This window comes from Loxodonta africana, chromosome 20 (genome assembly GCF_030014295.1).
Source record: "Loxodonta africana isolate mLoxAfr1 chromosome 20, mLoxAfr1.hap2, whole genome shotgun sequence".
Taxonomy (NCBI): domain Eukaryota; kingdom Metazoa; phylum Chordata; class Mammalia; order Proboscidea; family Elephantidae; genus Loxodonta; species Loxodonta africana.
In genome coordinates, this window is record NC_087361.1 from 44,127,346 (window position 1) to 44,154,296 (window position 26,951).

General features: G+C 33.3%; 1 protein-coding gene across 2 annotated transcripts in view; it reads left to right on the forward strand.

The window, feature by feature from the left end:
* The window catches only part of NCAM2 (neural cell adhesion molecule 2), a 554,474-nt gene that overhangs the window by 491,633 nt on the left and 35,890 nt on the right, over nucleotides 1-26,951 (forward strand). Inside the window, exons 15-16 of one of the 2 annotated variants that reach the window (XM_064273125.1) lie at nucleotides 4,349-4,529; nucleotides 11,937-14,151. In XM_064273125.1, coding sequence (XP_064129195.1) covers nucleotides 4,349-4,529; nucleotides 11,937-12,043 — 288 coding nt within the window. In that variant the 3' untranslated portion in view covers nucleotides 12,044-14,151. Of the gene's footprint in view, nucleotides 1-4,348; nucleotides 4,530-11,936; nucleotides 14,152-26,951 lie in introns of those variants that run through there. The other variant, XM_010590350.3, reaches the window with a different exon arrangement.

Consider the following 26,951-nt stretch of genomic DNA (forward strand, 5'->3'; position numbering starts at 1 on the left):
GCAAAAGCAATTTGAATCAGTTAGGATAAGAGAAAGAGAATAGAACCTGATACTCTGCTAAAAACCTCCAAACTTTGCATCTTGCCAAATCTCAGTGAAATACTTTTATTTTTTTTCTTTTCTTATATATATCCAGGATGCTAAATACCCTCTCTTATGTTCAGAGTAGAAAACTGAGCTTTAGAGAAGTCTGGTGCCTTCTCTAAGATCCTACAAGTAGTGCCTAACTAGACTCTGCTGTCAGGAACTTCAGGAACCAGGAACTTCCTCACATGGGACAGAGAATCTTAAATCAGAGAACATGGAGTCAGAAGAGCCTCAACATTCATCTCATCAGTACAAGCTTGCTTATGCTACTGTCCTCTCCTATTATAGTTTCCACACACCGTTGTCTGTGCGTTCCAGGACACCTAGAACATGCAATGGACTTCTTAGTAAGAATAAGAGCAGTTGAGGAGCCCTCTAGAAATAAGAAAACCAAACTCCTTCACTTTCCCTCCACTCTCCACCCTATACAGATAATAGCAAATACTCCTCAATATGCTGATATTAGGATTTTAGAAACACTATTAATGAGGGCTCTTAATTGTCAAGTGGCCTTGCTATCTATTTTCTGACAAAAAAGGTTGCTTAAGAGAAACTATACCAAAGCACAAAGGCCTTTTTTTTTTTTTTTCCCCACCTCAGTAGCTGCCCTTCAACATTTAATTGGCTTATTAATAATAACCCTATTCAGCAAATCATCTCATTAAGTTACCTAGGGGAGCACTTTGCAACTAGATTATCTTCAATCGTTCCCTAGGAAGTTAAATTTTGTAAATGAGGCACTCTGTAAATGCATAATTGAGATTTTGATGCCTAAGGGAAAAATTTGGTAACACCCACTTTATTTTTTTTTTCCCCCTATTCCCTCAAGGAATAGCAATTAGGGGATTAAAAAGCCTCCTTGTCTAATGTTGAGAAAAAAAAAAAAGTTTTTTTTTTTGAGGGGAACATAAAACTGATTTCTGGAGAAAATATTATAATTAGCCTTGTTTCTTTATGCCATCAGTTCAACTACATAAAACGATAAAGGAAGTTTTAGTTTATTAGGCTGAGTTCTAACTAGTAAGAGTGAAATGATCACTAATGCCGAAGAGATTGTCTGCATGTCTTGTGATTGTCAGGAACTTTCACCTCAAATGCCCAATACTTATGAAAGCTCGTTCTCCAGAAATAGTATTTTTAGAAGATTACCTCAAGGGTATGGAGTCTATTTATCTCTCAGGAGACTAAATTTCACCCTCCGATAACCCAGAACTCAGCTGTTGGCTTAATCATTGGTTCTGGCATTAATATCTCCAATCAGGACCAAAGCAAAACTCGACTCATTCACAAATTTCTACAAAAATAGCAACTCAAACGAAACACTTCGGAGTTCCATAGAATATACTGGATATCTGGGGCCACGGGGGGGGACCATAGGAGCACAAGACCTCCGTTGCCTTTTGTCCTTGTACTTATCTAATTCTTAAGTCTCTCTGCTTCTCCCAGCTTCTCCTTTCTGTGTGTGTGTACACATAATATATAACATAAATATTATATGCTATTTTATTTTATTGTATGTGTATGTGTGTATGTCATATATAACCTAAAATTTTCTTTTAGAGTGAGATTTCCTTAAGCCTTACCATTATCACTATTGTTACTATTTTTTGCATCAACACTAATGCAGTATTTTAAAATTTGGTTGAAACAATGAGTCTACAGCATCTGTTTTTGTATCTCCCAGTGGTTGTGCATTTTTCTGAGGTTCTAAGTCACTGTGGTTTTGTTTTTCATTTTTGTTTTTTTGTCTAAATACCTCTGAATCATACTGTTTTATTAATTGAGTTATAACAAATTAAAGAGACAAACAAAATATGGCACTGGAGTTTATTAGAGTATTTCCGGTGAGGATAACAGCACTTCTCAAAGGAGGTATTTTTGGCTCCTGGACTCTATTAGGGCTCCTTGTTACATGTTCCATGGCACACTGGTTCTTCAAAGAACTTGTGTTTTTCTTCTGAGCTAGTCTTTAAACTCCAAGATGAGAGTTTCGTCTATCTTCTTCACTGCTGTGTTTACGGTTTCTAGAATAGCCACAGCACCCAGCAAGGGCTGAATGAATACTGGATAAATGAGTGACTAATAAAGAATATGTTAGGGAAGCAGTGACTGTTTGGATCAACTGTCTATGGCATTGCCATAGCACACCTAGTATTGTTTCCTAACTTTGCTAGTCATTTAGTGTCTCAAACAGGTTACAGTCCTTGTTGCCCAAACAGTCCTCAGTTTTCCCATGACCCTTCCGCTACACCTCATAACACCTTAAATAGTACTGGGCTAGAGGGCAATCTAAAAAATACATCAGTTTGTATGTTCAGAAAGCAAGGCAAATGTCTCCTGTTTATAGAACTTTAAGTGTTTGTCCAAAATCCATGGCATCATTAGAGGTGCTAATATTTTCAGTTTTAAATGAAATAAAACAGTCATACTGATCTATTTTGTAAGAAAAGTTCTATGGCACAGGGAAAAAAAAAACTAAAATAGGAAAATAGTGTGATACCAAAACCATAATATATTCCTGTCATTTCTGAAGGAAAGTTCATATTTATAATTCCATCTACTTAATGTGATCATGGATTTAAATTCTGCAATATGATTTCAGAAAGTAAGCCCTCAATTATTGCCCAGGCCTCTAAAAATATTATTCTTTATAGTCAAAGAAACATACAATTTTGGCTCAACATAAATTATACTGGGTTGAGCTCTAAGTTTAAAAAAAAATAAGACTACCTTGTTTCTATCTTATCCATCCATCCATCCAACCATCCACCCATCCACCCATCCACCCACCCACCCACCCGCCCATCCAACCATCCATCTATCTGAGCGTAGCCAAGCTAAGTTTATTTGTAGCTGTACCTCTAGGAGGAGCCCGGGTGGCACAGTGGTTAAGCATTCGGCTGCTAACCGTAAGGTGAGCAGTTTGAATCCATGAGCTGCTCCTTGGAAACTCTATGGGGTCACTATGAGTAGGAATCTACTCAACAGCAATAGGTTATATATCTTTAGGAAGTATGGTCTGGAATCACAATGACCGATTATTAGATAAATGATTCTAGAGTAATTATTGTTTTATCTCCACATATTTATTAAGGAAATAATTATCTCCTAATAATAGCTGACATTGTTAAGTGATTAAGATGCCTCAGGCTCTGGGAAAAGAAATATACTGTTTTCTTCATTGCTTTCTCATGGAAGCCAGGAGGCACCTTCTACCATCATGTCTGTTACAGAGAGGAAGGAAAGGAGGTAGAGCAGTTACGAAATTTACACGTGTTTACTTGGTAATCATATGGCACAGCTGGATAATTACATTGTTTTAGGTAGTTGAGTTCATCACACTACATCTATTTTTCTGTGTTAATTTTAGTAAACACAACCTTTTTTTTTTCAAATAAAGGTTTATTCAAAAAAATTAATGGTCAAGCCATTTATTTTAGTAAAGAGTCAAATAGAAATGTAGAATGTGTGAGGATACGTAACAAGCTTTTATTTTCCTATGCTATTGACCTGTTTAACAGGTAACAAGTATCACTTGTATGTTTTTTATGGGTTGTAAAACATCGTAGTACTAAAACAAATACCAGTATAAATAATATCCAGACTTTATTTGCAGGACACATTATCTTTTTTTTTTTTTTGAACTTCAGGAGTCTTTAACAATAATCTCTGGCAATTACTTTAATAAAGATACTTTTTTCCTACATATGTTCAATCTTGCCTTTTCACGTAACCCTGACCTGATACTGTCGAGTCAATTCTAACTCTTAGTGACCCTATAGGACAGAGTAGAACTGCCCCATTGGGTTTCCAAGTAGCAGCTGGTGGATTCGAACTGCTGCCCTTTTGGTTAGTGGCCAGGATCTTAACCGCTGCACCACCAGGGCTCCGCATAGCATGGCCTCTTCACATAACTATTAATAATCAGCAAAGGGACCAAAAACCAAACTAGTAGATGTAAGATAGGAAAAAAAATCTAGAAACTTAATGGAGGTGAATTACCAACTGCTAAACCATCAAGAATTAATTATAAAATCATTACTCATTAGCCAGTATGAACATTACCATTTATTATGGAATTATGCCAGAAAGAATAGTGACTTCATTTACATAGCAACTTCTTTTATCCCTCTGCATAAAAAAACTACTTTTTTAAATATATTAATAAAACACTTGTTCCATTCCAAGATAAATTGGATTTTTTAAAAATCAGAGCTTTAGTGTGTGGATATTTTTTAAATATAGTTTGATGTCTTTACAGAAAGATAAGGAAGACCAGTGGCTAGAGAAAAAAGTGCAGGGAAATAAAGATCACATTATTTTGGAGCACCTACAGTGGACAATGGGGTATGAAGTGCAAATTACAGCTGCCAATAGATTGGGATATTCTGAACCGACAGTCTATGAGTTCAGCATGCCACCAAAGCCCAACATTATTAAAGGTAAGCAAACCTGTTTGCAGTGTGCTTTATAAGGCTGAAAATAACTATGACATCATCTCTTTTTATAACCCTTATGGATTTTTTCTTAATATTGAAAAAAAAATATTACAGACGGCAATGTATATTTTTTATTCTAACCACGAGTATTATGACATATTATATTCAAGGTCTCTCAATCCATCTCATGGTATGTTGCTTAGTTTGCAAAATACACTTTGACAGCTTTTGTGGCAGGGGAGGTAGAGAAAGGATGAACTGAGGGAAAGGATGGGAGGTAGGAGTGACTGATGAACATCGACGTGGGGAGTTTCTTTTGATACCAGAAGAAACTTCTGCAAAGAAGGCAACTCTGCCAATCATATAAGGGACTGGTGCTCCACTTCTGGGAAGATGTGAACAAAGATAATGACGAGCTCATCCATGCCTAACCAAGCAAGTTGATTTTTGGATAGATGAAACCAAGCATACAGGGAAGCGAAAGCAGCCACAAATGCAGCTCCACAAAGAGAGCTATCTCTGGAGTTTCCAGGAGGCTGACATCCTGACTGACAGCAGGATACTCTCAGGTGGCAGTCATCACACACGCTAATGTGCTTCTGCGTTTGGTGGATTCCACCTTTGTTAGGTAACAGTGCTTACATCCTCACATGTTAGTAATACTGTCAAAGTCCACAGACAGAACATTGAATGTGTTTTCAGAGAAACACCGTAGAGGTAAAGATGCAAAAATTTATCCTGGTTCTAAATCATATTTAACCCTGTTAACCAGTTGTCATATTAATTTTTCTTTAAGTACCATTCTTTAATATTAACTGAAAATCTTGTGTGTATATATATATATATATATATATATATAAACCAAAAACCAAAACCAGTGCCGTCAAGTCGATTCCGACTCATGGTGACCCTACAGGACAGAGTAGAACTGCCCCATAGAGTTTCCAAGGAGCACCTGGCGGATTTGAACTGCCTACCGTTTGGTTAGCAGCTGTAGCACTTAACCACTACACCACCATGGTTTCCATATATAGCATATTAATTCATAGAATGCAGTCTGTGTCTCATTATAATAGAATTTCAGTATTGGTACATACTATTTTTGAGTCTAGAGAAGAAATAAATTATGTCAGGTCAGCAGGTCAGTCATGCCAGTTAACCATCTTGTAATTGCAAATTGATATTAATCTCATTATTATCATTTTGTTATATCGTGTATCAGTTGTTAAAAATTCAAAGTAGCTTTATAGGCTTAGTCCTTTGATTTAAAAATATACTGTCTTTGGTTCTAAGATTTAAAAATAGTTAATATTAGGGTTTGTGTTGCCTATATTAGCTATATGCTATCAATTATAATTTAAAATTAGGAAGTTGGGAGCTTTTAGAAATAGTATGGATAATTTATATTGTAATGGCATTTTTTAATTACCAAGTATTTCTACATTCATTATCTCATTTTGTTCTTACATCTATGTGTTAGACAAGGGATAGTTATTATTCTCATTTTACAGATATGATTTTAAGAGGTTAAATGATCTGTTCGATGTCAGAGCTACTTAAGTCATGTGACAAACCTAATGCTCTCAAAAGATGATGCTCTAAAAAGAACAGACAGGTTGAATCTGCTATTGAATACATGGCCCCTGTGAGCTTGAAACATCATTAGATAACTCTGCAGTTATAACGTGTTATGCATGTAGTAATTATATTCTATGCAGATACAAGGAACATGTTAGAAATATGATTCTCAAACTGAGAGTTCCTAAAAGGGGTAAATCTGAAACAGTGTACTCCATCCTCCTAAATCTTTGAGTTCAAATATTTGGAGGAAATCATGTATTTTGTTAATACGAAAATGAATATGTTATGAAGCATAAGGCAACATTTGAGCATTTACAGATAAAACACGAAATTAAAAAAAAAAATTAGCAGGTTACTTAATGCTGTAATCAGAGTCCCTGCTATTTTTGTAAGCAATTGTTGATAATAAAAACTAACAATAGGTAAAAATAAAATATGAGATAAAAAAGATAAGAATAAAGGCACAATAATAGCCAAGACATGTGTGATGCATTTACTCTAAAAACATTTTTCTTTTTCTTGTTTTAATTTCTGAGAGTCGGCTGTGGGCAAGACCTAGCAGGGAAATGGACAGGATTCCAGTTTCTATTTCCAGCTCTGCTCTTGTCACTTAACTTCTCTTTCTATTTATTTCCTCATCTCTAAATTTACTTTAAAGAGCCATGGTGGTGAAGTGGTTAAGTGCTCATGTGCTGGCCGAAAGGTCGGCAGGTGAAGCCCACCAGCCGTTCCACAGAAGAAAGATGTGGCATTCTGCTTCCATAAAGCTTTACAGCCTTGGAAACTCAATGGAGAAGTTCTCCTCTGTCCTGTAGTGTCACTATGAATAATAATTGACTGGATGGGAGTGGGTTTTTGGTTTAAATCTAGTTTCTTCCTGCTCTGTAATATGAAGGTCCACTCATTACTTCCTTCCATAGATATATCTTGTGTCCTGCCATGTGACAGACACTCAGATGAGTACCGAAGTTTCATCTGTGAAAAATATTGAACTTGCCCCTGCTCTTAAAGACCTCACGACCTAGTAGGGGAAACAGACGTTAAAGAAGATTTATATTTACCATTTATTATTACAACGCATAGATATGCGTGCTGGTACAGGAAGATGTCCCGAAAGGGTAAGACACAGAGACTTAACAGTGGTAAGGATAGATTTAGGGAAGGTTTCCCTGACAAAGTGGCCTTTTGAAAGAAACTTACAGTAATGAGACATTAGGGTGAGGGTGCTATACAGAGCAAGTCTCTGAGACAAGAAAGAACTTGATCTGCTTAGGAACTAGAGAAACGACGGCTGGGATGGAGAGCACCAATGAGTATAATAACTGGACATAATGCTAGAAAGGGAGCTGGGACCTGGACAATCCAAAGTTTTATAGAAGCCTTGCTGGTAATTTTAAGAGATCCTAAAAAACATTGTTTTGAGTAGGGGAGTTCTATGAATAGCTAGGCATTTTTGACATATCACCTTGTTGATACGGAGTAGGAGATGGGGTATCAGGAAAATTTGAAGAAATGTTATATCAGTAGAAAAAGAGAAGACTTAATACATTCCAAATATATAGTAGCTATTTTTTTTTATACACTAAGATTGCCTGGAAAGTTCAATAGGTTTGATAGATAATGATGACTTCTAAGTTTCTTGCCTGGGCAACTGGGGCATTTTTGGTGTTATTTCCCAAGGTGATAAATCTTGTAGGGGAAGCAGAATTTGGAGAATGAGGATCAAACATTAGATATTTATTAAATTTATAGTGTCCAATAGTTAAATGATGTGGAGATGAAAAGAGAGCCATGGCTTAGAGAAATACATTGTGCGATTGTCAACCTTATCATATGAGTGGTATTTGAAGCATGGATGAGAATAGAACCAGCCAGATAGAGATGTTTAGCTCCCTGAAAAGCAGTTAGTGTCTGTCTTGATCATATCTGTTTCCTCCACACGGAGAAGGGTGACTGGCACAGGATGGGTACTCAAGAAGTAATTCTTGAATGATTGAAGAGTAGAGGGTTAAGAACTGAGTTCCAAGGAGCTGTAACATTATACAGAAAGAGGAAATCACATCACAGCAACCCAGTGAGACTAAGACTGAAAAAACACAAGAGGTTTTTTGGTGTCTTAGGAGTTTGTTGGTCATTTATCAAGAAGAAAAGATGTAAATAGAGTCAGATGCTCCTGAGATGCCAAGTGAACTGAACCAAAAGAGATGGAAATGGCCTTACCTCAAATGGTTTTGGTAAAGTGGTTGCCAGAGAAATTAGATAAGAATGGGCTGAGGATTTTGTATGAGACTTTTTTTAGGAGGTACAGATCCCATTTTTTTTTTTTTTTTTAACTCTTTTGAGAAGCTTCTCTATGAAGGTGAGTAGAGGGAAAAAAGCCAGTGCTAGAAGGATTTTTATAACATAGGCTAAAGTGTGTTTCATAGCTGAGGAAACATAGTCATGGAGAAGTCAGACATACACATGAGAAATAGGGTAACTACTGACAAAGCTACCTTAGAAGGTAAGAAATAGTATTCATCCCCTCTCAACTCTCAATGGCAGCCAACACAAAGCCAAAGCGGCCTATTGAGAAAGGAAAAAAGAAAAAGAAAGGAGTTATTTTCTAAGGCCTCATGAAAAGCCACATCAAAGAGTTGATTTTCATATTGAACTGAACCCGTTTGATTCTCTTACAGTTTAAGAACAGTTTGGCTTAGGTCTACAGAGTTCTTGAGGCAAGGTTAAAGGCTGTGATGATGGTGAATTTGGAAGCCCTTAAGCCCACAAAATCCTACAGGGTTAAAATTATATATATAAAAATTTAGGAAAAATATTTTATTCATAACTTTCATCATAACTACCCTTACAGTTATATGATTTCTTAGTTCATTTTAAATGAACTGTTATAAGTCAAAATTTATGTCGGAAGTAAAAACCTAAAACCAAACCCATTGCTGTTGACTCAATTCCGACTCATAGTGACCCTGTAGGACAGAGTAGAATGTCTAAAGTAAGTTATCTAAGGTAGCAGATCTTGAATTGTTTTATTTAACTTGGAGAAGATGTGGAGTTTAAAAGTTAATTTTGTGTTATTCATTTATTTTTGCATTGCATGCATTCTACACAAATGCATGTCCAACTCAGGATTACAGGTTTCCCCCACTATCTGAAAGTAGAGTGTTCAATGAAACCTTTCATAAGCCAAAATGATGTAAAGTGAAAAAGCAAGTACCGTTAATTTATATGGGAAAATTTTATGAGCCTTCCCAGACCCAAAAATTAACCTACCAAATCATGCTAAACAACACATAAAACCTAAATAACACTAACATATAGGAAAAGCAGGAATTGTGATAAATACACAGCCTATGGTGGGTTATATAAAGTTTACCATGATTGAACCCATAATTGCATTGTTTGACACTAAGCATAATACCCTTATGAGCTCTCGGGCTTTTCTGATACCATAGGACACATCTTGCTAACAGATGCACAAAATAAATCAAGATAAAGCACACATGCTCACAGACACAGTTCAAAGCTATGGAGGCTTGGTGCTCAGAAGCTGGGTGTAGTTCCCCAGGAAGGAGCTTGGCAGTGCCACGCTAGCTGCTGGTGTGCATGCTGCCTCTTTAGCAACTCAAAGCAAAATAGATGCTGCACACTGTTTCCAGATTTTGCCTTTTTTTGCCTTTTAGAGAAGACAGGTACTAATGTAGATGCTTCATAAAAGTGAACTGGCATAAAGCGAACATTCAAAAGTGGGGGATACCAGTATCGACTTTTGAATTAAAAATTCATTGCTTATGTGAATTAACAGATACTTCACTTTTTCTAGGCAATAAGCTACATCTACAGCACATTTATCTGTTGAACTGAAGCAGTATTTTTTAAAAGCTACTCACCTTACAACCATATATAATATATTATTTTGGTAACATTGGCTCTTCTATCTAAAACCTTAGTAAGCCCAGAACCAAATCCATTGCTGTGGAGTGAATTCTGACTCATCCCCACCCGCCCAGTGCCGTCGAGTCGATTCCAACAATAGCCCTATAAGACAGAGTAGAACTGTCCCATAGGGTTTCCAAGGAGCGCCTGGTAGATTCGAACTGCTGATCTTTTGGTTAGCAGCCAAGCTCTTAACCACTGGATATTTCTATTAACAAAGAGATTTTGGGCTTATTTTGGAATATTTTCTTATTTTTACTAGTTAATAAGATGTGCTTATATTGCATTTTGATTTACATAGAAGTAGAGTGTGCAAGATCACCACATTGTCATTTGGAATATTTGTAGAGCATAATTCCATCTCGTCTTAGAAACAATAGGAATATTGGATAGTAATGGCAAATTGATGCTTATAAAAATGATTACAAAACTGTGGAACTAGAGAGGCTGAAAAGGTGGCACGTATTGATTTGTTTTATAATTTTAATGATTTAAATTAAGTACTGAATTGGATATAATCTCATATTTAAAATATTCTTGGAGATAAATAAATGTATTTTGGAAATATATTCCCTACCATCTCTTTTGGCTCAAAACATGTTTGTTGCTGTTTGTATTTAACCAGAAGAAAACTTTAATATCTTTTATTAATGGGTTCTGTTTGCTTTTGTAGTTACTATGGATTGAAGATATTTCTAATTTTAATGCTTTACTGTCATTATAATTGGATGATAAACAATTCCATTCTTACTTTCTTAACATCTCATGTTAAAATAATTCTCTGCTCTGGAATCAAACATGTAATCTATCTATAATAGTTTTTTTTTCTCCCTCAAATTTAACAGGCTAATAAAGACATGATATAAATCATCACCAACCATTGTATCGCTAAGAAATTTCCGTTAATGTTCATTCTTCAGGGGCTTTTTAATGAACTATGGAGTATAATAACTGTGATGACATTCACTCTTGTTCCAAACAATACTAGCATACCCTTTTACCTCTGTGTTAACGTAATACAAATAGAAAACAAAACGTCCAAGCACAAGGCAAATACGAAAATGTTTGTGGTCCTTTTAAATAGAGATTAGAGTAATTCTAAATGGTGATAAAATTGAAGTTAAACTACTTGGGGAGAACTTCACTTTGACTATATGGAATTCTCAGTCACACCTAAATATTGATACTACACCCTCAGCAGTATTTTTTGAGTTAGCACGTGATGAAAAAGTAAATCTATTAATTACTTTCATCATCTTTTTTTTCAATGTCATTTGTTATTTTCTCAATAACATATGTCTAGAGTGTGCTGATGACCATTTTGGGTTAATGCTTTAGAATCTATTGTTATTACAATTTTTATTGTGTGAATATGTAGTTTTAATGTATATTGATATATATATAACTTTATTAAATATGTGTTCCAAGATACTATCATAGCAAAAAGAAATACCATCAAATGTGGTAGAAAATGATGAACTCATATTTCAGGTAGCACTGTGAATTTACTGGGAGCACATTGGAATGACAAGTGACTTCTCTCTTACAAATTCTGTCATCATTAAAAGTTATTAAGGTATTCACATTTAAATAATCAATGACAGAACTAATGTCTGAATAAACATTAACGTTGAACTTCTACAATGTTTTTTCATATGTGGCGACATTTAGGATTGTGTTATACAATATTTCATCTATTTGTCTTGTATCAAAGTAGTTGTTTGTAGGTAATTGTTAATGGCTTTGTGTAAATCTTGCATTAATTATTTTCTCTGTTTTTTTTCTTTCCTACTGTCACTTTTTTCTTTTCCTTTCATTTCATGTTTATAACTTTGCTCTTTTTTCCTTAATTATTTTATTCTTACTCTATTTTCAAAAACAATTTCCATCATGCAGAAAAATGCTGTGAAGCGAATAAAGGCGGAAATGGAAGCCAGTCATGGCAGCAGAACGCTGCTAGGTTTTCTTTTATTATAGCCATAAGTTTGTCTTGCATGTTTTAATGTTATTGTTGCATCCTATGGTATTTCAGTAATAACAAGGCTAATCTAAAAATGAAACAAAGATTTCCTAAATTCCAACTAATTAAGTGTGTAATTTCCCTCATGAACAATTAACCTTTTTCCCATCTCCCAAATTGTCAACCTTTTAAGTGGAAACTTGGTCAGAAAATCAATGAAGGAATTGAATCACAACTGTTTCTTACAGTTACCAGTTCACTTCATGACTTACACCATTTGGAAGTTTCCTTTAATACCTGATTTGACCTTGTTAAAAACCGTGCCACTTGTACTAAGAACTTAAGAATTTGCTGCATCTAATTTTCTTTGATTTGAGTATTTTGCAAATATAACTCAACATCTGTGTCCATACGTTGTATAAATGATTTCAATATGAAGAATTGTGGGTTATTTCTGTTTTTATTTTTAACTGTTAATCTTTTAAATGTGAGTTTCTTACTTTAGGAACATTCATTATATTTTATAATGTTTGCCATTTGTGTAAAACATAAAAGTGAAAATATTTATTATTTAGATGTATATCCTTATTGTGCTGCCTGTTTTACATTTGTTGACATAAAGTTTCTTAAGGGATAACTTTAAAAAATAATAATAATAATAATTCAGATTCCCCCTTTTTTTAATTATGTGAAAATATATGTTTGTAATTCCCCTGGAATAAATCAGAAATGAGTTTGGAATATGTTTACAAAATTGCACCTTATTCACTAGATTCAGATTGTGTTTTCTGCTGCCAATAAACCCTGATGTTTGAATAACATAGATAAATATTTATTGCATTATCTTGGACACCTAAGTGTCAGCTTCTTTGCATGGATCAGAGAGAGAATTAAATATCTTAGCTACTACTTTCAGGAGGATGAACTTGAGAAAAGATGAAAAAGGGACGTTACTAGATTCCAAATTTCAGAAAAAAGCTGGATTGGAGGGAGTGGCATAAGTAACGATTTTCATTTTTGTATTTTCGAGAAGAGGAAAGTGCTTTGTCTTTGTCATTGACAGCCACACCCTAGCAAGTGCTTCTTATGACTCATTCGGGGCAATTTGGAAGCAACCAGATTTACATATATGCATAAACATGACCATAGCTTAGTTGGTAAATCAAATTATTGGATCCTGGGCATGGAATTAACTTGTCAGAAGTAATTTTTTTGTTGTTACACCAAAATATTCTCTCATTCTGTCTTTTTAAGGAAATTTCTAAAGAATTCTTTCATGTAAATGCTAGGCTGCCTTTTAGAAGTAGATTGCCCTGAGTGTTTCTTTTCACAACTCTTTGCTGGCTGCTGCCGTGTGTTCTTTCTCTTGATCTTGGACTACAGAATGACCCTGCAGCAGATTAGACACATTCTGACTTTCCTCCTGTAACCCCTGCTGAGGCAAGTGATTCTCTACTTTGCACAGGATAGCTATCCAGTCAACTCATGAGGAATGTTTTGTTTTTCAAGTCACCATACCCAGAGAACTAACTCTAATTGAATACTATATCCCTTGATTTTTTTAGTCTGGGACAGTTACATTGATTACTAATATAAAGAAAGTGTTGTTAAAGAAAGGAGTTCCAATACCACTTCTTAGAATGGTGTTTCCCATTTATTATACCCTGACTGGATCTTTCAAATACATTATAAATACTTCTGGAAGAAAGTAGTGTGTAAGTTATATTGACATGTTATTCAATCACAAAATACTTCTGTGGAAAATATGAAATATATTTTCAGTTAGTTAACACTGTCGATTTATTTTGAACTTGTACATTCCGTAACTCATGGTCACCAATACTAGTGATACAAAAACTATTCAAAGTCAGGTTTACATGGTAGCTAGACATGAAATTTTGGCAGATATGAAAAAAATCTAAAATTATTCTAACAGAATTATTTACATTTAAAGAGCTGTTCATTTAGAGTTTTTAAATATTTAAGTATGCAGCAAGTTTTTCATCTTGAAATTAATTTAAAAAAATCTGTCATTTGCCCAAATGTTTATTTTTAGATGAACATTTATTTTACAGATGAGGGATTTGCACAAAATAATTTTAAAATTTTTAGAGATATTAAATTAATAGACTGTGTATTGCTTGTTTCTATTATAAATTAGAAAACACAGTACTAATCACTGTAGCTATTACATCTCAATAAGGGTGATCTTAGAAACTGCAGATTACCTTTTTGGATGATTTAAAATCTTAATAATAATGCCTGAACTTTACTAGTGTTATATGCAACCATAAATTTGATAGTTTTCTTTCCTGATCTAATTAGTATTAGGTCTGTAGGTCTAAATAATTGTGATTATTGGTAAGCAAGACATAAAATTCAAATTTATCTTAAGAGTCTCCCCAGTATCATCCAATGGTAGCATAGGAATTGTTTACATAAAATTCTGTGTCTGAAGATGTGTAAATATGAACTTGTATGTAAAGGTGAGATTCATGCTAATCATTTTGTATAATCAGAAACATGTCTGTGTCTGTTGATGTGTATATCATATCTCCAACAATTAAATCTTTTCAAAAGCTTGTTTTAACCATTATCCTATTTCTTATAATGCTAAATTAATCTACTTAGGTAAGATTGCCGTGATCTCCATGCGGAGTAGCAGGATTTTTATGTAGACCTGAATATCTCCTTTTTCTCCTCCCACCATTGCCCTCTTCTGCCGCCTTTCCTCCGTTTATCATTCAGTCTTAATGACACCTCTAGCCCCGTGCAAACACTGTGATTCCTTCTCAGCTCACTATACAGGCCACAGTGCCATGGCTCAGATGTACGATCAGAGAGCATGCCTAGGAAGTAGCAGGAAATGCTTTTTTCTTATGAAACTTCTTCTTCTTACACAGAAGAGCTTGTAAATGACCATTTTTGTTACTTTCCACCCTATAACTATTAGTCTTCAGGACTAAATGTAGTTCTGTAAATTCTACACTCAGATTTTTCCAAAAACATTACGTTAGTAGACATATTTGCCTTTATTACTAAAAGACATGGACAAGATTGAAATGTTTATTATCTTATTCCATCTCTTTTCTTTTTTTCTTAGAATTAAGTATCTCAAATGTTTAAAATTAAAAAACTATGCATGTTTTAGACACTGGATTAACCAGTTTATACATATAATTTCAATTATACATACAACAAATGCATACCCAAATAATTTTATTACAAATAATTTTGACTCTAACTACTTGGTACTTCTTTTTAAATTAGTAATTCAAAATTACAAGTGTGCATAATGGTGCATGTGGTTATAAAATTTGGGTGATTTGGAAACCATTATGATTTAATGCCTTTTATATATATATAATTTATTATATTTAAAAATAAAACTGAAATGTGGTAAATTCTAAAATACTCCATGTAGAGTTATATGATTATGCGTTTATATTCAGCAAATTACGTTGTTCAAGAAATAATTAAGCCATGTAATTTTAGATCTACATAAACTCTTTAAAAACATAAAAATGGCCTTAATTGTTAATATGATATATTTACACTGAGGATGCAGGGATAAAATTTTAAGATTCCAAATGATTTTGGCATTACAAGGTGGATTTTCATATCACCATTACAATAATTGTGGTTAGTGCTAGCTTTCAAGAATAATAGTTAAAATTATACATGATATTTTCAACTTTAGTTATTAAGAATTATCTAGTCATATAAAATTATCTTAAAATACCCACATTTGTTTTCAGTTATGATATTAACACCAATAACAGCTTTAAATTATCTACTGTAATCCTATGTAAATTGTATATTAGAATTTATATTATAATATTAGTCCTTATATATTATTATACTGCTTAACAATATAGGGTGATTAAGATCATACCTAATTGTGTAATTTTATGAGCTTTATTACAGTTAATATCTATGAGGCATAATGTAATATCCTTTAAACAATATTTGCACACATCTTTTTTCTTTTTGTTGTTTCCTTTTTTCCTCTTCCTTTCCTTTCAATTCTCCTTCCTTTCTTCCAAGTTTTTTCTGTAATTCCCTCCCTCCTTCCCTCTCTTTCTTCTGCTCTGTCTTACCCTGTCTCTATCTCTCCCTCTCTCTCTCATTATTACAAGATCTGCCCATGAATAAAAAGTTGTATTTCTTCCATTCCCTTTGAATTAATCATTTTGTAAAATTTAAAATGCTAGCATTGGTGTTGGAACCCTGGTGGTGCAGTAGTTAAGAGACGGGCTGCTAACCAAAATGTCAGCATTTCATATCCACCAGGAGCTCCTTGGAAACCCTATGGAGCAGTTCTAGTCTATCCTATAGGGTCACTAAGAGTCAGAATCGACTCGACAGCAATGGTTATTATTATTGTTAGCATTTATGATATAAAAACATGTCATGAAACCTTTTCCAAAGCTAATATGTTGAATGGATAGCTCAAATTTGAATAAATCAAATGATTGCAGATGTACATTTTCTAGAAATAACACTTGAAATTATAAATTGGTCACAAGTCCATTTCCAAATCAACCAATTATATCATGAATAAAGTAGCTACCATTATTTAAATAGTTTGTCTTACAATTCAGAAAACATTATCAAAGTAAATTTTAGGATTTAAGAAAAAAAAAAAAATCTCATCCTGTTAATATGTCCTCTCCCAAACTGCCATCAAAGTTGGAGTAATATTCTAGAGTTAACAATCACTTTTTTTAACTTTCAAATATAAAGTTGTAGTGTTCTCTTCTTTACACTAGTTAAAACCTTTTTAAAATACGTAGTGATAATACAATACACAGTCACATCTCAATTTTTATGTAGGCAAAAGATACAGTAAGCTTAAAGCTTGTTTTATAGTTCTGAAATGACAAAAATGGAAATTTAATAGCAATGGTCTGTTGTCCAAATGTCTTTGGTTATGGTATCTTATCTAAGAAAAAGATCTCTTCCCCATGTATATTAACTATAGTCAAAGCATATAATATCTGTCTCTAAATTGTGCAGATAGACTGGAATATCCTGTAACTTCAATTTTAGTTATTATTCAGTAAATATGAAAAAAATCCCAGAAATATTATATATATAATATCTTATATATAATAAATATAATATATAATATTATATATATAATTGGTATATGTTCAAGAGTTCTGTTGGTGTATCTGAAATACTCTGAACTTCAACTCATGTCCTTCATTGGCAGACTTATTTTATACACCTTTTAAAGACATGTTCACCTAAGTTGATTTAATTTTATTTAAATGTGGACCAATTTAATGTTATCTTGTCTACTTGTACGGCAGATTTTCTTAATTTTGCATATATTAAAATTAAATTTAGTTATTCTTTATCATCGCATTTTACATAATAACAAATACAAAGTCATACATTGCAAAATTGCATACTATTAGGATGTATCTTTCCCAAAAAGGAAACAGTTAAAAACTATTGTTTTAAATAACACAGTAGTACAGCATTCATGAACTTCACCCTAGAAAAATTTTATCTCACATATTGATTTTATGCATAACACTTCTGTCTTAAAATGGCTATGTCTGATCATTAAAATTGCATTTAATCCCATCGCTTATTTTCTTTGAAAAAAAATATGTACATACGTATGTGTATTGTCTTCAGTATCATCTCTTATTTAAAACCCCAACATAATATTCAGCACTATGTGTAACCCTATGCATGTGTTTCATAGTATATTAAATGTCATTTTATTTTCTGTACCCCTGTGTCTCCATTGTTGTAATAAAGAAAACTGAGGAAAAGCTTGGTTATTTGTGTTTTCTTTATTACTGGTACAATTTTTCTGTCCTTTTGTGTGTTCATTTTTAACTTGATCAAAGTCAATATCGGAAAGTATTTACTTAGTCAGTTAGGGACTTGAAATAAGTACAGAATCACTTAAGTGATTTCTATTTTGGCAAAACTAATATATTATCAGAAGGCTCAAAATAATCATATTAAAAGATAATTTAAAAATAATATGAAATGTCATTACTTTCATAGTTTTGGTTTGGAAACGGTTATTAATGGCAGTCCAAAATAACCAAAAGATATGTTAATAAAATATGTGAACATAGTTGATAATTTCAGTAATCCAAGGAAAGCTGAGTAATCTCTATTGCTTACAAAAGCTCATTAAAAAAAAGACATAAATGCTCAAAGTGATTGTTCTTCAATTATTTTGGTTCATGCATTATATTATTTCAGTTTGGGTGCCCTGGGAGTAAAGTGGTAGAAAATTATTAGTGTTCTCTGCTCGTTGACTATTAAGGTATGAAACCAAAGCAATGGCTTTGGAGGTTTACTGCTAACAAAAATAATAGGAAAAACAAGGGGAACTTATATTTTTGAGCACCTACTATATCATACATTATGCCGAATGTCTTACGTATATTACTTAATTCATTCTAAAATCTTTCAAAAGTGTTATTTTTCCCATATTTTAAATTAGAAAAGGGAGATCTAGAAAAATCGAATAATTTTCATAATGCAGAGTCACAATTTGAAATCAAGTCCACTGCTTACAACAATATTTTATAACTTTTGTTAGTATTTGTCTGTTTTTCAAATCATAAATCTATATTATGTAAATTACCTGATTTATGTATTAAATTAAAATTTAAGTTTTTTTTAAAGGTAAAAAGTAACAGTTTCTGGCTGGAACATGAACCAACCAAACCAAACCTGTTGCCGTCGAGTTGATTCCAACTCATAGCAACCCTATAGTACAGAGTAGAATTGCCCCATAGAGTTTCCAAGGAGCACCTGGTGAATTTGAACTGCCGACCTTTTGGTTAGCAGCTGAGCTCTTAACCACTACACCACCAGGGTTTCTGAAACATGAATAGCAACCTAATATATTTCACATACACAAATGCAGATCAAGTGTTGGCTTTCCAGATAAAACTGAAACTGTGCAGATATTATAAAACAGAAAATACTTATTTTCACTATTCAGGTTATTTTAGAGCACATGTAATCTTTTATTTTACTCCAGAAAAGCCCATTAAAATTTATATGCGTGTGTGTATACACCACCATTTGGAACATATTGCATTTTAAAGTAAATTTTAATAAAATATCTATATTTTGTTTTCATAATATATACTTCAGACAAATGATACAATAGTTGGAGAAATTTAGTACCCCTAGAGAGAAATATTTAATATACATTTTCTTTGTGGTGGTTGTTGCTTTTCTTTTTTCCTGAGCTCATTGACAACAAAGGGATGATATCAAATGGAAAGTGTCTGGGAATGAGTGAGCATTTTTATAGTTATTGCCACAGCATAATTGTTTTATATTACTCTATTCTTTTAGCCCATTATAAGGAACAGAGTCCCTGCATGGCACAAATGGTTAAACACTGGACTGCTAACTGACTGCCAGGCCTTACTGCTAAGGTGCCTCTGGATGACAATTCAAACCCATCCAGAGACACCTTGAAAGTAAGGCCTGGCAATCTGCTTCTGAAGGGTCTCAGCCTTGAAAACCCTGTGGAGTGTAGTTCTACTCTGCACAGTTGAGGTCACCATGAGTCAGAATTGACTCAAAGACAATTAACAATGGCAACAATAACAATGACAAACCAAGAAATTGGAGGATATTTAGAGATATTGTATGAGTCGGAACTTGACAGCCTTTAACAACAAGATGTATTCTAATTGCACACCTTGATTTTATTATATCAAGAAACAAAAGGTCAGAGGAGACAAGTAATTCATTCAAGGTCCTACAACTAGTCATAGATATATTCAAGCAACCGGAGCTTTCAATTTTCCTGTTATCTTTGTCTTGTTGAATTATAGTAAGCTCAAGATGGCATACCTTAAACTCTAGTCTGTCAGTTATATGGTATTATGTCTTCAATCTAGGTCATTTGCTTTCCTCTTGATTGATCCATGGAGAAAAAACTATGTTGCAAAAGAAAGGTCAGATACAGACAAATCACAATTTCTCCAGTAATCATGGTGCTTCTATTAGTTATCTTTCTCACTCTAACTTTTACATATAGCTGTTTTCCCATGGTTCATGTACGTATAGGTACACTGAATTTATACTTCAGAATTAAACAAATATCAAATTAATTCTTTAATCACTTTCTGAATGTTTTTACACATTTTCTGAAACCACTTTATTGAATGTTGTATTTACGTTGTTGGTAAAAATAGGTCATTTTCTATTAATATAAAATAATATTTTACTTACTGTCTACTAGCTACTAAAATAGATGTTTCTGCCTCAATATTTATCGTCTCCATTTTAAGAAATGAATATAAATAAAAATAAAACATCTTCATAACTTATAATTTGCATAGAAGCTGTATACCTAATTATTGACAAATACGAAAATATTTAAGAGTAAATATTTAAAAATACATTTTTTCTGTTTAAATGCATTTGAAATAAAATCCATCCTCTTACATTGGCATTTCTGTTTTGAAGAAACCATTAGGTCTGAGCAAAAGCTTCACTGTGCTGTTGCTTCTATCTAACTTTACAATAAACTGCACCTATCTATTACCTGAAACGTTAAATGCAAAGTTCCTTGAGACTGTTGGAAAATGACAAGAAAAGTATTCTGCTCAGTAGTTGAGTTAATGGAAAGCACAGATTTTTCTACTGAAGTTTCATACACAAGCCTATGACTAATTGCCCCTTCAAATGACTCAGTAACAAAGGAAATGTTTATAAAAGTTTCTCTAAGCCAAGGTCTGTTGTGATTTATTGGTGGCTTCCAACGTACAACAACAGGTGGCTGAAAAACTTTAAGATTTGAGTGTTATTCATCACTTAAGGTCTGGCCTATCTTTAATTGCTAAGGGATATGAAAGAGTTAACATAATTAACATAACCCATTGCCTTGGAGTTGATTCTGACTCGTAGTGACCCTATAGGACAAAGTAGAACTGCCCCATAGGGTTTCCAAGGAGCAGCTGGTAGACTCCAACCGCAGGCCTCTTGGTTAGCAGCCAAACGCTTAACCACTGTGCCACCAGGGCTCCATAATTTGCATAAAAAATAGATATCCTCAACTGATCAAAATGTGTTACCTATTCTTATGCACATTTTAAAGATAGCAACATTACATTTATAAGTAGATTGAAAATCTACACTTCTATTTTATAGATGGCAGTATAAAGGCATTTCAATTCAGGTGCTCTTTTTTTTTTTATGCAATGGGTTTAGTTTTGGTTTATAGACTAATATAAATTATATATTCCCCATATAATTAGAACTTTAGTTTTAATTATATAGGATTGATTTTTTTTTTTTTTTAAATAGCTCTTATACAGAAGCAAAAACCTCAGTGAACAATCAACACAGTGAGTTGTCTAAAAATAATCTATTTTTTTTGTTTGGGTTCACATGTAAGGAACCTTTTCGTATTAGGAGAAAAATAAAACTGGCTGTGCAATGGCTGAACCAAGCAAATAAAATTGAAATTATTCAACCATTTGACACTGACCAGTTTCTGTTTTGATATTTATTCAGATCTAAGAACCACCCTTTCCTACTAGCCAATAAAACCATAATTTTCACGTTTATATTAATTAAACACCAACAAAAAAAAAAATACCCATTGCCATCAAGTTGGTTCCAACTCATAGTGACTCTGAAATATTTATCAAAATAATGCTGTAATTTACTATTTTTTATGCAGATCATTTTCTTCAATTCCCTTTTTGTGTCAAAATATATATATTACTTTAAGACATACTGAGAATTTGACAAGCATCCCTCAGTATTTCATAGAAGCATAATGATTCTATATATATATATATATTTTTTTTTTTTTTTACAGAGAATCATGTTTAGATAAGATGGATACTAAAACATTAAGGGGAATTGGGTAAAGAGCAGGGTAAACATAATGGGGCGCTTGACTTGTCATTCCACTTAAAAATATATATATATATATATACAGTATTATTTTTTCTTATTCAGGACATATTTTTAAAACATAGTAATGGACATCAATTATCTAATGTTAATTCCACTTGCAATGATGGAGACGATACCCCCTCTATTTCCTCACTTCTTCAATCCAAACACCGAGCAGACATTAACGTCCCTTTGTGGACTAGGACAATGAGTTGCTGTGGAATAGGAGGGCAGACTGGGTAGAAGTTTCAAGGTCATTGCCATAGTGGAGGCCTCCGCCAGCTCTCCCCTGACCATTACAGCAGTCTGTCTTCACCAGCTATTGAGTTTACATCTCAAACAATTCTCTTTAGTTATTATACATGGGGCAGAACATTCTGACAAAACAAATGACTTGAGCAAGGGGACACAGTAGCAAAGAATCGTTGTTGTTCTTAGGTGCCGTCAAGTCGGTTCCAACTCATGACCACCCAATGTATAACAGAACGAACACTGCTGGGTCCTGTGCCATGCTCACAATCTCTGCTATGCTTGAGCCCATCTTTCAGCCACTATGTGAGAATCCATCTTGTTGAGGGTCTTGTTCTCTTTTGGCAATGCCAAAGAATAAGTGATGGAAAATACATTTACTCATAAACAGCAGGATTATAGTAAAAGAAATGTTGGTAATAACAGCAATAATATTCTTACATCAAGAATGTTTAACCGAGTATGCATAAAATGGTACATACAAAAGATATAAGTGCCGTATAACAAAAATACTGAAAATAGTCTTAATTTACAAAAAAAAAAAGAAACATTGCAGTTGAGTTAATTTTGACTCAGAGCAGCCTCGTGTTTTACAGAGTAGAACTGCTCCATAGTGTTTTTGTGGCTATAATCTTTCTGAAAATAGATCACCATGCCTTTCTTTTGGGTATGGCTGGGTTGGTTCGAATTGCCAACCTTTAGGTTAGTAGTCAAATGTAAACTGTTTGCCCCACCCTGGGACATTTATAAGTGACACAAAAGGCTTCATTCATATACTTGCATAATATTAAAAAGTTATTCATCAGTTTACTCATAATTGTTAAAATCTGAAGTTTTCAAATTCCCAAAATAATATTTGGATACTGCAGATATTATTTTTAAGGAAAAAGAGGGCTAGAAAAATCATATAAAATTATCTTCCACATTGGTAGGTCTATTAATCACCAGCATGAAATTATATAATTTATTTCTAGATATGTGTGGAGTTCTGATACACTCAATACTTGTTCATTTACAACAGAGAAAATTGCTTTTGCATGATCCTAAAAACTAAAAATCCCTCAAACAGACCAGTCACAAAGCAGATATAAGCTTGTATAATATCCTACAATTTAAATGCTTTTCTCATAACTCAACTTTGACTTTTATGTATTTTAAACTTTTTTAATTTTCAATATTCCAAGATTCTTGTTCTAGAATGCAATCCTGTACAAAAGACTTCATGCTGTTTTCACCGATAACTGTGCTCTTCTCACAGCCAGCGCAGATTTCACCAGCGTTCCGTACTTTCTTCCTATAAATTGTTCATTGAAAGATGCATGAAATTTAATATTGTACCTACAAAGCTTTCATTCAGTTACTTCAGTGAGCAGTTTTATATCTGAATAGCGTGAAACTTGAGCGAACTTAGAAAGTTGCTAAAAGTGCATTTTGTCAGGAAGCTGAAAGATGCAATTTTTTTTTTTGCTTTTTTTCTCTCACGAGTACTATAAGGTGTAAAAAGAGAACCAGTACGTGACAGAATAAAAGATTAGGACACAAAAGAAGTACAGTCTTTATTTTGGGGCGGTGATTTTGATTCATTTTGTAGTATCTTTTGAAAATTTTCATCTCATTTCCTGTTTCCGTGGAGATGAATACATCTAAAATGATTAGGCAAAATAACATTAATAAATACAGCAATAACGATAACAAAGAACTAATGATAAGCTAAAGGAGAAAAATGAATTATAGAAGAGAAGCCAATAAACAATACATGGTTATTCCAAAACTGAGAAAAATTCCAAGTCACGTATAAGAGATAATAGAGCATTTTTTATAATTACCTTGCTTTCTTTCATTATAACATCAAAGGCTTACAAAGTTTAAAGATCTTACAATGATATTTATAATTAATGGAATGACTAAAAAGAAAAGTTACAATATATTAAAAAAAGAATAAGTAAAATAGAAATGAGAATCCCAACTATGTGACATTCTAGAATAGGCAAAACTATAGAGACAGCAAAAAAATCAGTGGTTGCCAGGGGAAGAGGGATGAATGAATAGGTAGAGCACAGGGCATTTTTAGGGCAATGAAACTATGACATAAGGCGTTTGTCAAAACCTATAGGGCTGTATGATACAAAAAGTGGCCTCTAATGTAAACCGTGGACTTCAGTTAATAATACTACATCAATGTGGATTCATCAGTTATAGCAAATGTATCACAGGAACGCAAGATGTTAATAGAAAAAGCATTCGATGGTAGGAACTACATGGAAACACTACTGTCTACACCATTTTTCTGCAAATCTATAATGGATGCAAAATCTAAGATTATTTTTTAAAGAAGGAGTGAAATTAAAATTTAAAAAATAAACTTGATTGTGTCCTGGTCACAATGTAATGCACATGTAAGACTAAATGAATATGAGTGATTTTAAACTTAAGGCCTTAATGAAGAAACTTTATCATAACAACAAAAATAAAAAAGACTTGTAAAATGTAAACATACAAATGACATATTTCTGTGCATAATCGAGAAAGTTAGCAACATTCAAATATTTACTGTTTTTTAAAATCTAGGAAAGTTTTAATTAATACAGATATAGGGTCGCTATGAGTTGGAATCAACTCGATGGCAATGGATTTGGTTTTGGTTTGGTTTAAAGGGGTATTGGCCAAGACAATGGAATCAAACTTTTTCTTTTTTATTTCTATTTGTTATTATACCACCTCAATTGTGAACTATCACATTGTTTCAAAAATATAACAATAGATATTTTAGAATCCATTTTTCTAAACACCTACGATACATAAAGATGGCCTTCACGTGTGCATTTCTGATTTCCCACATAGCTTAACTAAGAGAAGATACCAAAACCATAGGCACATTTTAATAATTTAAACTATTTAGTAAGTCAGGTTCTGACCCACAGGTCTAGTTTTCCCTGCAAGGAATAGAAATTGTAGTAAAGGCATAAGTCATCTGTCCACAAACATCCACAGGGTTGGAGAATATTATTTTTTTTCCCAGCAAGGTACCAAAACAAGTGGGTTCTGTCAAGAAATGTAAAGACTGCAGCTTGGCCTTTAAAAACAAAATAAAACAAACAAACAAGAACAACCAGTTGCCATTGAGTTAATTCCTGACTCTTGCTGACCCCATGTTTGCAAAGTAGAATTGTGCTCCATGAGGTTTTCAAGGCTGTGAGCTTTCTGACAGAGGTAGCCAGCCTTTCTCCTGAGGTGCCTCTGAGTGGGCTCAAACCACCAAACTTTTGGTTAGGAGTTGAGCACTTCACTCTTTGTACCACTCCGGGACTCCACTAGTTTGGTCTATACTGGGGAAGTATTGGGATTTCTTTTTATTCTCGATATGCCTGCCCTTTTTTATGAAAAGCATTCAAATATTTCCATCCCTTTGTAACAAATTTTTGTTGTTGTCGACCCAGTCTAGTCCCTATCCTCTTTGCTAAGCAGTGGCTCTTTCTACTACACCTTCTTATGTTTTGGTGATTTAGTGGGATCCTAGGAGATATATCGCAGAACTTAAATTTATAGTTTAAGATCATTTCTAGATCTGTAAGTGACAGGTGATCTTGGAAAACATACACAAGAAACTATGTGGGATGCTTGGGGGGTAGCAGATTTTTAAATTAGTGAAATGTATTTTTCTTTAAAAGTATGTGTTGCCTTACAGTTGGCCTATAATACAAGATTACCATAACAATCATGAGAGCACTTTCTATTAACAGTATGCCCTTGTTAATATAAAAATCTTATCTTTTTGTTTTTTTGTGTCTTATATAATCCAGTGAATTACATTACATTTGAGAAATTTACACTTCACAAGTAAATATGGATTAAAATAGGTGCATTATAAGCCTAAAGGTTTATATTAATTTTTATTAATTCTGTGTTAGTACGTATCAAAAAACCACTATAGATAGTTCTCTAATTTAGTAGGCACTCAGTGAATATTTGTGAAGCACAATTGGATTAATGGTCCTTGTTTACTGTGTACCAACAAAAATCTTTAGCTAACCCAGGAGTCTGTTTCCAGGGCAGCTGACCATCCCAGAGTAAATGGAGCCCAGCTGCTGAAAGCTGCCTGTCCACTTTGCTGCACATCCGATGTATAAAACAGGGACAGGACAGGTTATGCTATAGTAATGTTTTACAAATTTTCTTTAAAGGTTAAACATATCAAATTCAAATATAACAACAAGCAAAGCTTTATATCATTGTTTTGCAAATCTGTCAAAATCTAAATAGCATTTTAAGAATCACCGTGGAATTCAACATAGAAAATAAATTTCCTAAACATTGAAAAATGGGAGAAATTAAGCACCATCCAAAATTTTAAAAAGAATATCCCCACTGAGGTAAAAACACTTCACTCCCTGGAATATTTTATGAGAGAAAGATTTTTCCTAGCTATTAGTATGATTTAGTATTATTTTGTTTTAAATAAATGCAATGTCTTCAATATTTTGACTCCTGTGTTAAGTATTTCTCAAAACTGTTTTGATCTAAAGTTGTTGAAACTTGGGACTGTACCTATGCCTCTCAAAGAAGATATCTGTTGTGTATGTTTTATAAAAGACATTTTCTAAAACTAATTTCCAGAAACCTCAGGAACAATACGTTTTCTCTCAATGCTCTATCAAGGGATCAAACTTATAAAATTTCAGGCTGAAATCTGTGTAATCTAAATGACTCAAGTTCTAAATAATGTTTTGTTTAATAGAATTTTTAAAATATCCTGAACTTGAATTCGCTTCATAAGATTACTCAACAGC